General features: G+C 60.3%; 1 protein-coding gene across 1 annotated transcript; it reads left to right on the forward strand.

Annotated features, from left to right (window-relative positions):
* The first annotated feature begins 3,941 nt into the window (after positions 1 to 3,941).
* Positions 3,942 to 13,667, forward strand: BCL3 (BCL3 transcription coactivator). The gene is made up of 9 exons (XM_080829607.1): positions 3,942 to 4,286; positions 6,040 to 6,193; positions 10,747 to 10,855; positions 11,078 to 11,282; positions 11,375 to 11,463; positions 11,679 to 11,756; positions 12,392 to 12,559; positions 12,777 to 12,894; positions 13,050 to 13,667. The coding sequence occupies exons 1-9, from the start codon at positions 4,031 to 4,033 to the stop codon at positions 13,235 to 13,237; spliced, it is 1,365 nt and encodes a 454-aa protein (XP_080685733.1). The 5' UTR covers positions 3,942 to 4,030; the 3' UTR covers positions 13,238 to 13,667.

Below are 13,667 nucleotides of genomic sequence, written 5' to 3' on the forward strand. Positions count from 1 at the left end.
CCCTCCACTCCAACGTCCCTTGTCATAAGACTCTAGGGCAGTGACTTCCCTCCTTGGTGTTTGTTTCTTTCTCTGTAAAATGGGGCTTTTTGCTGGATTTCCTCACGAGACCGCACGAGGATTGAATGGGCCAGTTCCTAGTGGGAGCTCAGCCCAGAGTGAATGAGCCCATCTTGTCTCACCTCTGGATGGAGAGGGGTGATAAGGAAGGGCAGGCACTATGGAGACAAGAACAGACATCACGCATTCCTTCATTCCTTCTGCACACCTGGGGTCAGCCAGCTTCAGCAGCAATCCTGTGAGGCAGGAGCTCTCATTACCCTAACTATAAAGCCACCACGAAGGCACAGAGAGGGAAAGCCACCTATCCAAGGTCACACAGCGAACACATGGCAGAGCCGGGCCTCAAACGCCTGTCTCCAAGCCTAGCATAGGGAAATCCTAATTTCCTCAATGAAACGGGTCCTGCTGTTGAGACTCTGTGATTAATTGATAATAATAATAACGATCATGGTTCCTATGGCTATAATAAGACTAATAATAATAATTGAAGCCCCCTGGCGCCCAGTCCTTCCTATGCATCAGGCCCTGAGGCGTGGAAGCATCAGTTTCCTGATCCAGTCTGTTCTGTGAATGAGGAAGCTGTGGTTCCATGGGGTTCATTAAGCAAATGCGTGGATGTCTCACAGCTAATGAGGACAGAACACAGGACTTGCAGCCAGACCTCAGCTGGGAGCAAAAACTGGGGCAGAAAAGGGCCCAGGAATTAAGCCCATGGGAACCTAGGGTCTGACAAGTACCATCCTCCCCTCCAGAAAGCCCCCAAGAGCTAGGAAGCTGCCCCAGGTGCACAGCCTTCCAGCTGGGCCTTGAACAGGTACAGCCTAGGTTCTTCCGTCCCCAGAAGGATGTGGGGTGGTGGGGAGGAGAAAGGAAGAAGCAGTAGGAAGCTGGGAAAGATTGGGACAGACGGACGCAAAGGGCGGCCTGCATGAGGGAAAGTGGTTAGACACGCTGTAGGACTTCCGAGCTCTCTCTGGGAAGCTCCTGGGACTCGTCCAGGGACTGCCCCTGCCAGCAGGGGGCCTCCAGAGCTCAAGCCCAGAGAGGGGAGACCCTAGTTCTCCCCGCCTGGGGCACAGGGAGCCAGGGGGGAAAGGAGGGGGCAGCCATCCTGGTTCCGCATCCTCCATTCCCGACACTGGAGGGAGGCGGTTGTGGGAGCTGGGACTTTCCTGAGCGGTAGAAGATTCTGGGAAATTAGACAGCTGCGGGGCGGGGCTGACTCCAGGCCTCCCTTCTGTTCCCTTGCTTCAGTCCCTGCTTGGTCCCAAACTCGCCTCTCTTCCCTCTGCCCCCAGGGAGGCTCCTTCTTCAAAATGCTCCTCCTCCCTCAGACCTTGCTTTCCATCCTCAGACCCTCAGGTCTTCACGCTCAAGTCTCCTCTTCCCTCAGAACTCCCCCCCCACACACACACACACCATCACCAACTCTCTCCTCCTCCCTCAGAGCTGCTCTCCTCACTTGGTCCTTCTAACACTTTCTCAGACAGTGCCCCCTCCTTCAGACCTCCTTCTCCTCTCTCAGACCCTCCTCCCTCAGACATTCCTCCTCTCCCTCATCCCTTCACTTCCTCCTTCAGACCTTTTCTCTCTCCCTGCCCCCCCCCCCGCTCCCTTAGACCATTTACTTCTCTCAGACCTCTCTTTTCCTTTAGAGCCTCCTCCATCAGACTTTTATTCCTCATCATCCTCAGTCTAGGAACCCCCAGCACTCTCTCTCTCAGCCCTTCCAACCCCTCTCTGGGCCAAGTGCAGACACCACCCCCACCAGTCCTGCCTAGGCCCAAAGCCACTGCTCTACCTGCTACAGGGAGACAGGGAGTAGGAGGAAGTTGGGTGTCCTTCCAACCCGACCGCTTAGGGTCACCACCTTGACAAGCCCCACCCCTCTGAGGCTCAGCTTCCCCTTTTGTGCAGCGGGGCGGGGCTCGGTACAGGACCTGTCTGCCATCTGAGAGTCCCCACAGGCGAGGTCTGAGTAGATGAGAACAGCAGCCCCGAAACTATCCAACCTAATTCCTTCACTTGAAGCGACCCCAACATGGGGAGGCAGGGGATGACATTGGCCCCATCTGAGAGAAGACCAAACTGAGTCTCGAGACAAAGGACTCGTCTAAGTTCCCACGGGGAGCAAGAGGTGGAGGTGGATTTGGGCCCAGGCCTTGCCCCTAGATGTTTCCCCATTACAGGGGCTAAGGAGGAGTGGGGGGGTACCCAGAAAGAGGCAGAAAGGAGAGAAGGGGGAAGGGGTGAGGCCTCTCTCTGCCAACAGCTGCTCCTCACATCGCTGGTTAAAGATCCACCGGGGTGGAGCTGGAGTCCTGGGCAAAGTCCTTTCCTGGGGACCGGGGCCCCACACCGACTTTCAGGGTCCCAGAGAGACGCTGCTAGGGAGACAGAGACACAGAGATTGGGAGACAAAAAGAGCTAGGGGGCGGGGCCGGAGACGGGGAGAGAGAGGCCAGGGATGGATGGAGGGACAGAGTTGCAGAGACGGGGGAGACACAAAGAGAACCAGGGGGACCTGCGTGCCTCCTGGACAGATCCGTGGTGCAGCCCCCATTCCTCTGCTCCCCCCTCCCCACGTCCCAAAGCCTCCCCCTTGGCCTCCAGTAACTCGTTGACCCGGACGCAACCCCAGCGACGGCCCCGCCTCAAGGGAAATCCGGGAAAGCCCCGCGCCGCTAGGGTCCCGCCCCGGGGCGGAGAGAAGGGCGATAGGGGAGGGGACCCGGGAAAGGCCCGCCTCTGCCCCTCCCCGCCCACCAGCACCAGCCTGCCTCTGACTCATGCCCCCAACCCGCCAGGCCTGTTCCCCACCCACCAACCCCACCCGGAGGGGAAGGGAAAGTGGGGGAGAAGGGGTAGCCAGACGGCCATCCCCACCCCTACCCCCACCCCGGCCGGGGCTGTGGTCGCCCTGACTCTGGTCGTGTGTCTCCGCTTCTCTTGCTATCTCTCTGTCTCTCTTTCCCTTCGTCTCTCACGATCTCTTCGCCCAGAAGCTCGGGCTGGGTGCAGGGATCCCTCAGAGGGAGGTACATTCAGTGTTTCTCTGTGCACTTCCCCACCGTACCCCACACCCCAGCGAAGTTCAGATCCACCGTGGGGACACCTGGAGGAGGCAGAGATGGCGAGAGGGCAGGCAGAGGGAGAGTGCCTGGGCGCCTGCCGAGAGCAGTCCCTGACCTAGGTGCGTCTTTTCTCCTCCCGCAGAGGAAACGGCTCAGCGAAGGGAAGTGCCTGGTCAAGGTCACCCGGCGAGGAAGTGGGAGTCGGGACTCGAACCCGCGCCCTAGTGAGCCCAGGGCCTCCTGGAATCCCACCCTAGGGGAGAGGCTGAGGGCAGACAACCACTCGAGAAAAGAGGGATAGTGAGAGACACAGACACAAGAGAGACAGAGGCAGGGAGACCAGAGAGAGACACAGAGACAGAGACACATGGAGAGAGAGACAGACCGAGACCCAGGAAGACACCCATCCAAACGGGAGAGTCAGAGACAGTGTCACAGACTCGGAGGCACAGAGAGGGAGACAAATAGCCAGAAACACCGAAACACTGAGGCGGCGACTGAGAGAGGCCCGCAGCCGCAGGGGTGGGGACCCCCAGCGCCTGACCCCGCCTCCTGTCCCCCACACCCCCGCCCCCCGCCCGGGCCCAGCCGCCGGGGGCGCCGCGGGGTCGGAAGGGGGCGGGCGCGGGGCGCGGCGCGGGCGGGACGCTCGGCGAGCAGCACGGCGAGGCGACGGGAGCGGCGGCGGGTCCAGGAAACCCCTGGGGCGGACGGGTGGCCCCGGGGGGGCCGGGGGCGGGGAGGCGGGCGACCGGCACCGCCCCGGCCGACAAAAGTCCCTTCAGTTCAGCCGGCGGCAGGGGAAGTCCCGGCGCCCGGCGCAGCCACCCTCCCGTGCCGCCGAGCCGAGCCGCGCTCCGGCCGCCTGCTCGGCCGCCGTCTCCGGCGGCCCCATGCCCCGATGCCCCGCGGGGGCCATGGACGAGGGGCCCGTGGACCTGCGCACCCGGCCCAAGGCCGCCGGGCCCCCCGGCGCCGCGCTGCCCCTCCGCAAGCGCCCGCTGCGCGCACCCTCCCCGGAACCCGCCGCCCCCCGCGGTGCCGCGGGCCCCGTGGTCCCCCCGGATCCCCTAGGCTGCAGCTCCGACTCACCGGCGGTCCCTGCGGCCCCCCACGGACTGGCCCGGCCAGAGGCGCTTTACTACCAGGGTGAGTGGCTCCCAAGGATCCTGGCCAGGTGGGGGTCAGACAGGACATAGGGTCACCAGAGCCAGGGAACTGAGTTCAGGACGCAAATACAGGGGCTCCCAGGGAGCCGAGAAGCTGGGGGACAGAATCCCAAGGACACAGATATGGGATTCCTGAGGAGCTGGGAGGGGGCAGAGCCTGAGGTCCCAGGGACACAGTTATGGGAACATCCGGGAGCAGTGCCTTGGGACACAGATATGGGGGTCCCAGGACGCTGGGTGCCAGGGAGCCCTGAGGGACAGAGCCCAAAGTCTGAGAGCCACAGATATGCAGACCCAGGGGACAGTGCCTAGCAGTACAGGTATGAAAGTCTCTAGAAGTCTAGAGGGCAGAGCCTGTAGTCCCAAGAACACTGAGTCATATGCTTTTTAGAACCCAGATATCTAGGATTATGAGGACTTAGTGCTTGGCAGTCTGGCCGAAGAAATTGGGGTTCTTGGCATCCAAATATGCGGTGTCAAAGGGAGTTAGGGAAACAGCGACTCGGGTTCTAAGAGGACATACTAGGGATGTCAGCCAGTGGATCAGAATCTCGGGAACCAGGATATCAGGGAACAGTGGGGATCAGGAGAACAGAGTTGGAGTTTTAAGCACCCCAATATCTGGGATCACGAGGATCCAAGGAAACAGACCCAGGCATTGGGGGTCCTGAGGATCCAGCAGGACAGAGATCTGGGGTTCTGGGCACCCAGTTATGTATGATCATAACACAGGCTCAAGGTGTCATCTGAGGTCAGGAAGTCAGGCGGTCACAAAGTCAAGGCTTGGAGTTGAGGGTTCTAGGAACCAGGGACAGGACGGGGGAATTCTGGGACTGAAGGATTTAGGGCCAAGATGAAGAATTTGGGGGATATTCAGGCAAAAGGCTGCAGGGCACAAAGGCCTGGTACTGGAGATATGAGGATCTGCAAACTTGGGGGTGCACAGATGGGGGCCCTCAAGAATCAGGAGATGACAGAAGGCCAAGCACCATTCTCCCCATTCTGTCTCAAGGGAGGGGGATCCCCTTCCACAGCTGTGCCCACATCACCCACTGCTGAGTGACCCCAAAGCTGCAGAGAGCCCATGACTAGTGCTTCCAGACTTTGGCCCAGTGTCTGCACCTTCCACCCCATCAGAGTACAGCAGTTAGAAAGCCTCAGGGTGTGCGTCAGGAAGCCTGCCACTGCCCCCTACCCTTTCCCATTCCCTGGATGAGAACCCTGGCCTCAGTTTTCCCCATCTGTGTGATGGGTGGAAATGAATTTGACTGCTGCCGTGGTGTCTGGCGTCTGACTCCACTCCTCTCTCCTTCTGACCCACCCTTCTCCCCACAGTCACCCCACACCCTACACCCAGTGCTTCAGCCATTCCTAACCTCCTTCAGTCACAAATTTACTCAGTAAACGGGCCCTGGGGTCCCCCTGATGGGTGATGATGGGGTTCAGGCCTGTCCTTAAGGGATTCTGCCTAGTAGGGCACGGGGAGGCAGACTAGTGAAGAGATAAGTGACAAAGACAGTGACCAGGGCTTAGGGGGAGATAGTGAAGTGGGGAAGCCACCTGAGCCCAGAAGGATGTGGAAGACCAGTCTGTCTTGGACATTTGGGGCCCAGTATGAAATGACAACGGGACCTAAAAAAGGGGCCGGTGACACAGCCGGCGCGAAGGCCTGGATGTAGGGGTGGGTTGGGGGTCTGCGGGCTTGGCCTCACCCATGTCCTTTCTCTGTCCAGGACATTTACTGCCCATATACCCCACCCCGACTATGGGCTCACTCTTTCCTCTCCTGAACCTGCCTACACCCCTGTACCCCATGGTATGCTCCATGGAACACCCCTTGTCGGCTGACATCGCCGTGGCCACCCGTGCAGATGAGGATGGAGACACGTGAGTAAAGCACCCCCCCATAAATGGGGGAGCCAGCCCTCCCCCCACCTCACCCACCACAACACAGGGACACTCAGCTTGGGCTTTCAAGTTCCCTTAGCCTGAGTTAGAGTCCCCTCTGCACTGCTGGCTGTGACTTGGAGTGAGGTCTCCCCTCCCCCACTCTGTGCCTCAGTATCCTCTTTTGGAAAATGGGCACTCTAAGAGCCCTTACCACCCAGGACTGTTTCTGAAGCAGGGGGCTTCAAAATGTTTATCAGAATCCAGACCTGAAAGGGGCGCCTGGCGGGCTCAGTTGGTAGAGCATACAAGCTCTTGATCTCGGGGTCGTGAGTTCAAGCTCCACGTTGGGTACAGGGATCGCTTTTAAAAAATAAAATAATAAAATATACCCAGTGATACCCAAAAATTATTTTTAAAGAAATCCAGACATGCAAAAGATCTTTAAGCAATTGATTTGTTACGTGAATTACGCATGTTAAGCTCTTAGCACTGAGCCTGCTGAGTTATAAGTGCTCAATAAGTATTACTTAATACTGTTGTCATCATTACTTTACGTTATACCCAGGACACATCCACACATAGAAGCTTGAAATAAAAATTGCCCAGAACAAGAGTCACCTTCCTAGATGGAATCTACTCTGTATTTTCTCTTCTAGTCTCTTCCACTGTTTCATGGTCATAGAGGTCAGTCAATTAAGTTGACCGTCCCTGTAAACTGATTTCACAAATGCCATAGATCGCCGGCAGTTTGGAGAACATGCCCTTGAGGCTGCTGAGAACCCCTGCAGGGAAAGGGTCTGCTCTGTGCCTGACACACAGTAAGCGCTCGACACCCTTGACCGTGCCCGTTATTATTTTATCCACCCGGGTTTGAATTCCAGCTGGCCGCTTTCTAGCCCCTCTCTGCCAGAGTACCCCCCCCCCGTGAAAACAAGAACCATCAGCGTGTGAAAGTGTGTGAGGCAGACAAGGAATAGCTTCTATAAAGCACCTATCTGGGAATTGGTAGGGATGGAGAGGACAAGCTCACTGCTGCAGAAAGTGGGGGGCCGGAGGGGGGTCCTCCATCACTGGCCAACTTGGTGACTTCATATCCCGGAGCCTCAGCGCCCCTTTCTGGAAATCGGGGCTCATACCCGAACTATCAAAATTAGGATTCAGTGCAACGATGTACAGGCGCGGAGAACGTAGAACGGCCGGGCACACAGTAGGTCCCCCATACAGGGGATTGGTGGGGGGGAGAGGTTGTTCTCAGAGAGCTCCCCAGGTGCTTCTGGGCCATTCCGTGAGTCTAAGCAGGAGAAAGTGTCTGAGCTATCTAAAAGGCTGAATAAAACTAGTTCCTCCCACTCTGGGTACCTCTGGGGTCATCAGCGAAATAGATTTTGTATCTGCAAAAAAAAATCATCCGGGGGATGATTTGTTTGCAGCCTGTGAACGCGGGGCGCAGAAGGCGACCTTGGCACACCAATCTCAAATCCTGCGCCCCACCCGCCCTCCCCCTCTCTCCCCCTCTCCCCCTCTCTCCGCCCCCCTCCTTCCCTCCAAAGCAAACACTTCAGCCTCAGCTGCCTGTTGGGGGAAATCCCTTCCCGCAGAACTTGACCGCAGCCCAGCTGCTCTGCCTCCCCCACGTCAGCAGCCGTCACTCACTCGCAGCCTCCCCCTCCCGGCGTTCAGTCTAACCTTAACCCCTTCCGCTGGGGCCAAGACTTTACCGGAATGGACAGCTGGCTAGCCTGGGAGTGGGGGAGGGGGACAGGCTAAGTCTGGGTCCCCAAAGCAGCAAAGCTTAGTTGGGAGCCTGGACTTCTAGGGACTCAAGAGAGCAAGAATCTCGGGGCATCTGGACCCTCAAGAGGTCCGGGTACCGTATTCGGTACCGCACCGGGAAGCTGGAGATCTGGGTCTCCCTCCAAGAGAGAGGGGAGGTGTTCCGAGTCCCAGAGAGCAGAGGTCCGGGTACTGTATTCCTTGACCCCTGGGGAAGTTAAGGAACAGGGTACAGAACAGCTTGGGGGTTTGTAACTCACAGGGACTGGGGAAGTTGGTATCCGCCAGGAGTTGGGGCACCGTATAACCGGACCCTAAGAGATCTCAGGGGTGGATGCCAGGATATGGGGGATAAGGAGCCAGCTGGATTCTGAGCCCTGAAGGGTGGAGTCCCAGAGGGGCCCCTAGGCTGGAAAACTTGGGGTTCTTCCCCCCCGGGGAAGCTTGGGTCTCTGACTGGCCTCCCTCCTCCACCCCACGCGAGGATGGAAGTGGGGGTGCCGGGGGTGGCCGGGGTAGATCCCCGGCGGGAGGCTTCCCTCCCCCGGGAGCAGGAAGCGGAGCCCCGCCCAGCAGACCTGTTACTGGAAGTCCGAGGGCTGGGCCGCCCCTCCCGTCCCCACTTCCTCCAGCCCCGCCCCACCCCCTGCAGCCCGCGCGTTTATGGGAACTCAGGCCTGGACGGTTTCTCTGAAATCATTCGCTCTCTCTGCCCTCACTTAACCCCGCCCGCCCCAAGAGGGACCCAGGCTGGGCTTCCTGGGAGATGGAGGGAGGGAAGGGAGCCGTTCTCCGGGCCCCTCCCCACCCTCACCCCCTCCCCCGGCCCAGGTCCGGCCCCTCCCCCAACATTTTCCTTTTAAATTTGGCTTTCACGGATCAGGATCTCCAGGTTCCCCATTTCACCCGCAGAGCCCTTGGTGGGCGATGCCGTCTGGGGGAGAAAAGCGGAGGGCCACGTGACTTTGCTCTGGCGCTCCCACAGCTAGGGAGGGTTGCAGGCCAGTCTGCACCCAGGCCTGCTTAACCCCCTCAAAGCCTCCGGGGGAGTGGGGTGGGGGCCGGGGGGGGGTGTTGAAGCTGTGGCAGGATCTCTCCCCCGCCACCAAAGCACTTAGGGAGCTGGTTTACCGTGCGAATTCTGGAAGCACGTTCCACTGTGGGGAGGACCACTGTTCACCTGCTTTACCTAGCAAGACTCTGGTTAGTAAGCGGTAGTGGTGGATGAGAAAGTCGTTGCTCTAGTAAATGGAGACGTTATGCAGGAGAATGTTGTGCAGCCCGTGTGTATGCAGTCACCCCTGTAAGCTCAGTGTTCACGTGCCCCTTCCCGCGCCCCCAGACACACACACAGTCATCACAGACTTCCCTGGCTCTTACAGGTTGGCAGCTGTGGGCAGGAGCCCAGAGTGTATTGCGAAACTTCTCCAGATCAAGGCTGGTGGGGAGGAAGCAGGATTAGGCAGAAATCGGACTGCTGGGGGTCGCAGCAGGGCCTTAGCTGACCCCCTCCCCCCAGGGAATGCAGCAGCTGTAGTGGCATTTAGAGATGGGGCCAAAAAGCTAGGCCCTTTGTGCCAGCACTGACCAGCCGCTGGATGCCATGGGATGGCAGCTGTCCCCCGCTCATGACCCGGACAAGCAGTGCTTTTCAGCAGAGGGTAATTCCCAGAGAGAGCTGAGAGCCGACAAGCTTCCCAGAAGCTGGCGGAGTGAGTCCTTCAGTCCGGAAAGAGGGGGGAGAATCTGGGTCGTGCAGCCCCAGGTGTCCAGAGCAGTGACCCCCCCCCCGTCCCAGTATATCCCACCTCCCCTTTGGGCAAAAATCCCTCCAAATAAGTGAATGCTCAGGGGCTGGAGGCTGAGCGTTGCAATCCCAACTGCTGGAGAGAACGTGGCACTCAGGTCACAGATGAGCAGCAGGGGCAGGGAGAGAAGGGGGGGTACACTCGCCAGCTTCAAGGATGGCCAGGGATCACCGTGATGGGTTCGTTCATTCAGGGCATGCTTGTGGGGCACCTACCCAGCCCCAGCTGCGCTCCTAGGCACCGCGCAGGGACCCAAGCAGACAAAACGCCCAGCCCTGGGTGGCGCTGACATTCTAGAAGGGGAGATTCAGACAGGAAACAAGTAAAACTGTACAATGTCAGGTGATGATGTGGAGGAAAATTAAGCAGGGGGGGGGGAAGGGGAGTGAGCCGTGGCCACACCACTTCATTTCATTTCATTTGTGCAGAGGCCCAAATGAGAGCAGGTTGTGCAGAGGAGGGGGCGGGGGCAGGCGCGGTCGTGGGGGTGGGAGTGACTCTTCCAGGCAGAGGAACAGCCAGCGCAAAGGCTCTAGGAGGCGAGCAAGTGCGCTTGTCCCGTTTGAGGCACAGCAGGGACGCTGAGAAGGGTGAAGGGAGCAGGTGGAGAAGTCCAAATGGATTGAAAAGGGGGAGGCAGGATCACAGAGGGCTTGTTCGGCCTTGATGCCGAGGGTTCTGAGCAGGGGAGGGGACTTGACCAGATTGAGGTTGCAGAAGGGTCTCTCTGGCTGCTAGGTGGGCGACAAGACAGTGGGGCAGAGGTGGGAGGCAGCAGGGAGGCCAGTGAGGAGGGAACAGTCCAGGAGGGAGGGCGATGGTGGCTGAACGGGGATGAAGGGAGTGAGCCTTCAGAAGAGTGGTTGGATTCTGTATACACTCCAAAGTAGCCGGCGCGTGTTGGACTTAGCAAAGTGTGTGGCGGTGAGAGGTGACCGGCCCCTGACGCCTGTGATTTCCCCACCCCAGGCCACTCCACATCGCCGTGGTCCAGGGCAATCTGGCAGCCGTGCACCGCCTGGTCAGCCTCTTCCAGCATGGGGGCCGGGAGCTGGATATCTACAACAACCTGCGGCAGGTGAGCCTGGGGGCCTGGATCTGATGGAAGAGAGGCTTGAGGGTCTGGATTCCTGAGTCCTAGGAGCTCGGGGTGGTGGGGTGCTGACTCTTGAATCTGACAGAGGACTGACTCCAGATTTCTGGTCCCCTGAATAAAACTGGAGCTGGGGGGGGGGGAGGGGCGGTCAGGACGGGGACACAGGGCAAGGCCCAGGTCCCTCACAGTCTCTGTGCCCCCCAGACACCACTACACCTGGCTGTGATCACCACATTGCCATCTGTGGTCCGGCTGCTAGTGATGGCTGGTGCCAGCCCAATGGCACTGGACCGCCATGGCCAGACGGCGGCCCACCTGGCGTGTGAGCACCGAAGCCCGACCTGCTTGCGGGCCCTGCTGGACAGCGCGGCCCCGGGCACCGTGGATCTGGAGGCCCGCAATTACGATGGTGAGCACATACCCCGGCGCCGGGTGGGGCTGTCTGGCAAGACTTGAGGTCCAGCCCCAGACCCAGGTTAACTGAGTCTTCCTGTACCGCAGGGCTCACCGCCCTGCACGTGGCCGTGAACATGGAGTGCCCCGAAGCCGTTCTGCTCTTGCTGGAGCGGGGTGCGGACATCGATGCGGTGGTGAGCAGGCCCGGGCCAAGGGGGTGGGGCCGAGAGGAGCTGGGGGGCGGGGCGGGACCCCAAGGGGGCGGGACTTACGTAGAGCCCGTGCTAGTGGGTGGGGTGGGGCTTCCAGTGTCTGGCCCGATTGGGATGCTGGACCAAGCAGCTGGGATATTGGCGGGCCGATTGGGCAGAGCTTAGAAAGGCTCAAAGACCTTCCCTCCCTTCTGCAGGACATTAAAAGCGGCCGCTCCCCGCTCATCCACGCAGTGGAAAACAACAGCCTTAGTATGGTGCAGCTGCTGCTGCAGGTGGGTACAGCCCCTGCCCCTGGCCTCTCACCCACCCTTTCCTCCAGCATTGGCCCAGCAGTCACCCCTGTCCCTGGCACCGACCCTGCTTTCCTGCTCTGGCTCCCGCTCTTGCTACACTTCCAGATCTGTCCCTTGCTTCTACGCCTCGTTATGTCAACCCTGTGCTTCACCACCCACCCCCTCTTGTCCGGGACCTTCTCCCTTTCTTTCCCCGCCCCCAAAGTGAGCCGGGCGGGCGCAACGCCTGCCTCGCGCACCCTGCCTTCCCGCTTTGGCCCTTTCCGCGTGCTTTCCTTCCGCCCCGCCTAGACTCTGGACCTTTCCTTTCTCTGACTCCGCCCCTACCTCGGCGGGCCGGGACCGCGGGCGGATCCGCCGGTGTCTAGCCCGGGTTGATCCCCCTGCCTGCTCAGTCCCGCTCCGGCCCACCTTGGGTTCTGGCTTTCGTCCTTCTGTCACCCATCCCGGATCTAGTCCTGCCCGGATCCTGGCCTCCGTCCGGGGACCCCAGCCTCGGTCCCCCGCCCTTTGCTCGGACCTCACCCCGGCCCCGCCCCTCCTCTGGCCCCGCCCCATCCGCCGCGCGTCCCGCCCGGCGGTGGGGGTCCTGACCGGTCCCTCCCGCCCCGCAGCACGGCGCCAACGTGAACGCTCAGATGTACTCGGGCAGCTCCGCGCTGCACTCGGCGTCCGGCCGCGGGCTCCTCCCGCTCGTGCGCACGCTGGTCCGCAGCGGCGCCGACAGCGGCCTCAAGAACTGCCACAACGACACGCCGCTCATGGTGGCGCGCAGCCGCCGGGTGAGTGTGCGCTCTGGGGGGGCCTTGCCCGAGGCCGGCCCGCGTGAATGTGACATCTCGGTGCGCGCGGGGGAGGGGGCGGCCCGTGGGTCCCAGCGAGCTCTGACGCCGGACACGGGGACAAAAGCCGACCCCGTGCACGAAGAGAACGGAGAGAGCGAGAGCAGTGTGGGCTGGAGGAACCTGGTGCTGACCCCCATTTTCCATCCTTCTGCAGGTCATCGACATCCTGAGGGGGAAGGCGACCCGGCCTGCTCCGGCATCACAGCCAGAGCCCTCGCCAGAGCGCAGTGCCACCACCTCCCCTGAGAGCAGCAGCCTCCTCAGCTCTAACGGTGAGAACCTAGCTCCCGGCCACCAACTGCCCAGCCCCTCCTCCCCCAGAGCCGTCCAGGACCCCAGCTGCTCCTCCCCCAGGCCCCCAGAGCGCCTGCCCCGGTGGGTCTGGGTCCTGTGGCTCATGACTCCCACCCCCCTCTTCTTCCCACAGGTCTCCTTTCTACGTCACCCTCCTCGTCACCCTCCCAGTCTCCCCCCAAGGATCCACCTGGATTCCCCATGGCTCCCCCCAGTTTCTTCCTTCCTCCCTCATCTCCGCCTGGCTTCCTGCCCTTCGCTGGGGTCCTCCGAGCCCCTGGCCGGCCGATGCCCCCCTCCCCAGCTCCAGGAGGCAGCTGAGAGGGATGGGGGGGGCAGATCTCAGACTCATGCGGGGGGTGCCTCCCTGCCCCGTGGGGCCAACCCTCCTAGAAACTGTGAAGACCTCACTCTGCCTCCCCCCCGGCTCCAGGACCAGGATTTGCACAGAGGCACAAGCATCTACCCATAAGCCCCCTCTTCTGAGCAGATATTCTCCCGCCCTGTGGCCCACCCAGGACTCTTACCCCTGTTATTCTCAGGCACCAGTCCCCTGTCTGGAATTCCGCCCAGATTCCTTCTCCTCCCCCAGAGCTGGTTTGGAACCAGGGAATAGTCACTCCTCTTGCGCCCCCCCACTCCACCAAGATGGATGAGTGGAGGAGATGGGCTGTAGCCAGGCACTGATAACAATGTAAATTATTAGGCATTTTGGTTGGATTTCTTTTGTAATAAACTATTTTTGTACCAT

This window comes from Martes martes (genome assembly GCF_963455335.1).
Source record: "Martes martes genome assembly, chromosome: 17".
Taxonomy (NCBI): domain Eukaryota; kingdom Metazoa; phylum Chordata; class Mammalia; order Carnivora; family Mustelidae; genus Martes; species Martes martes.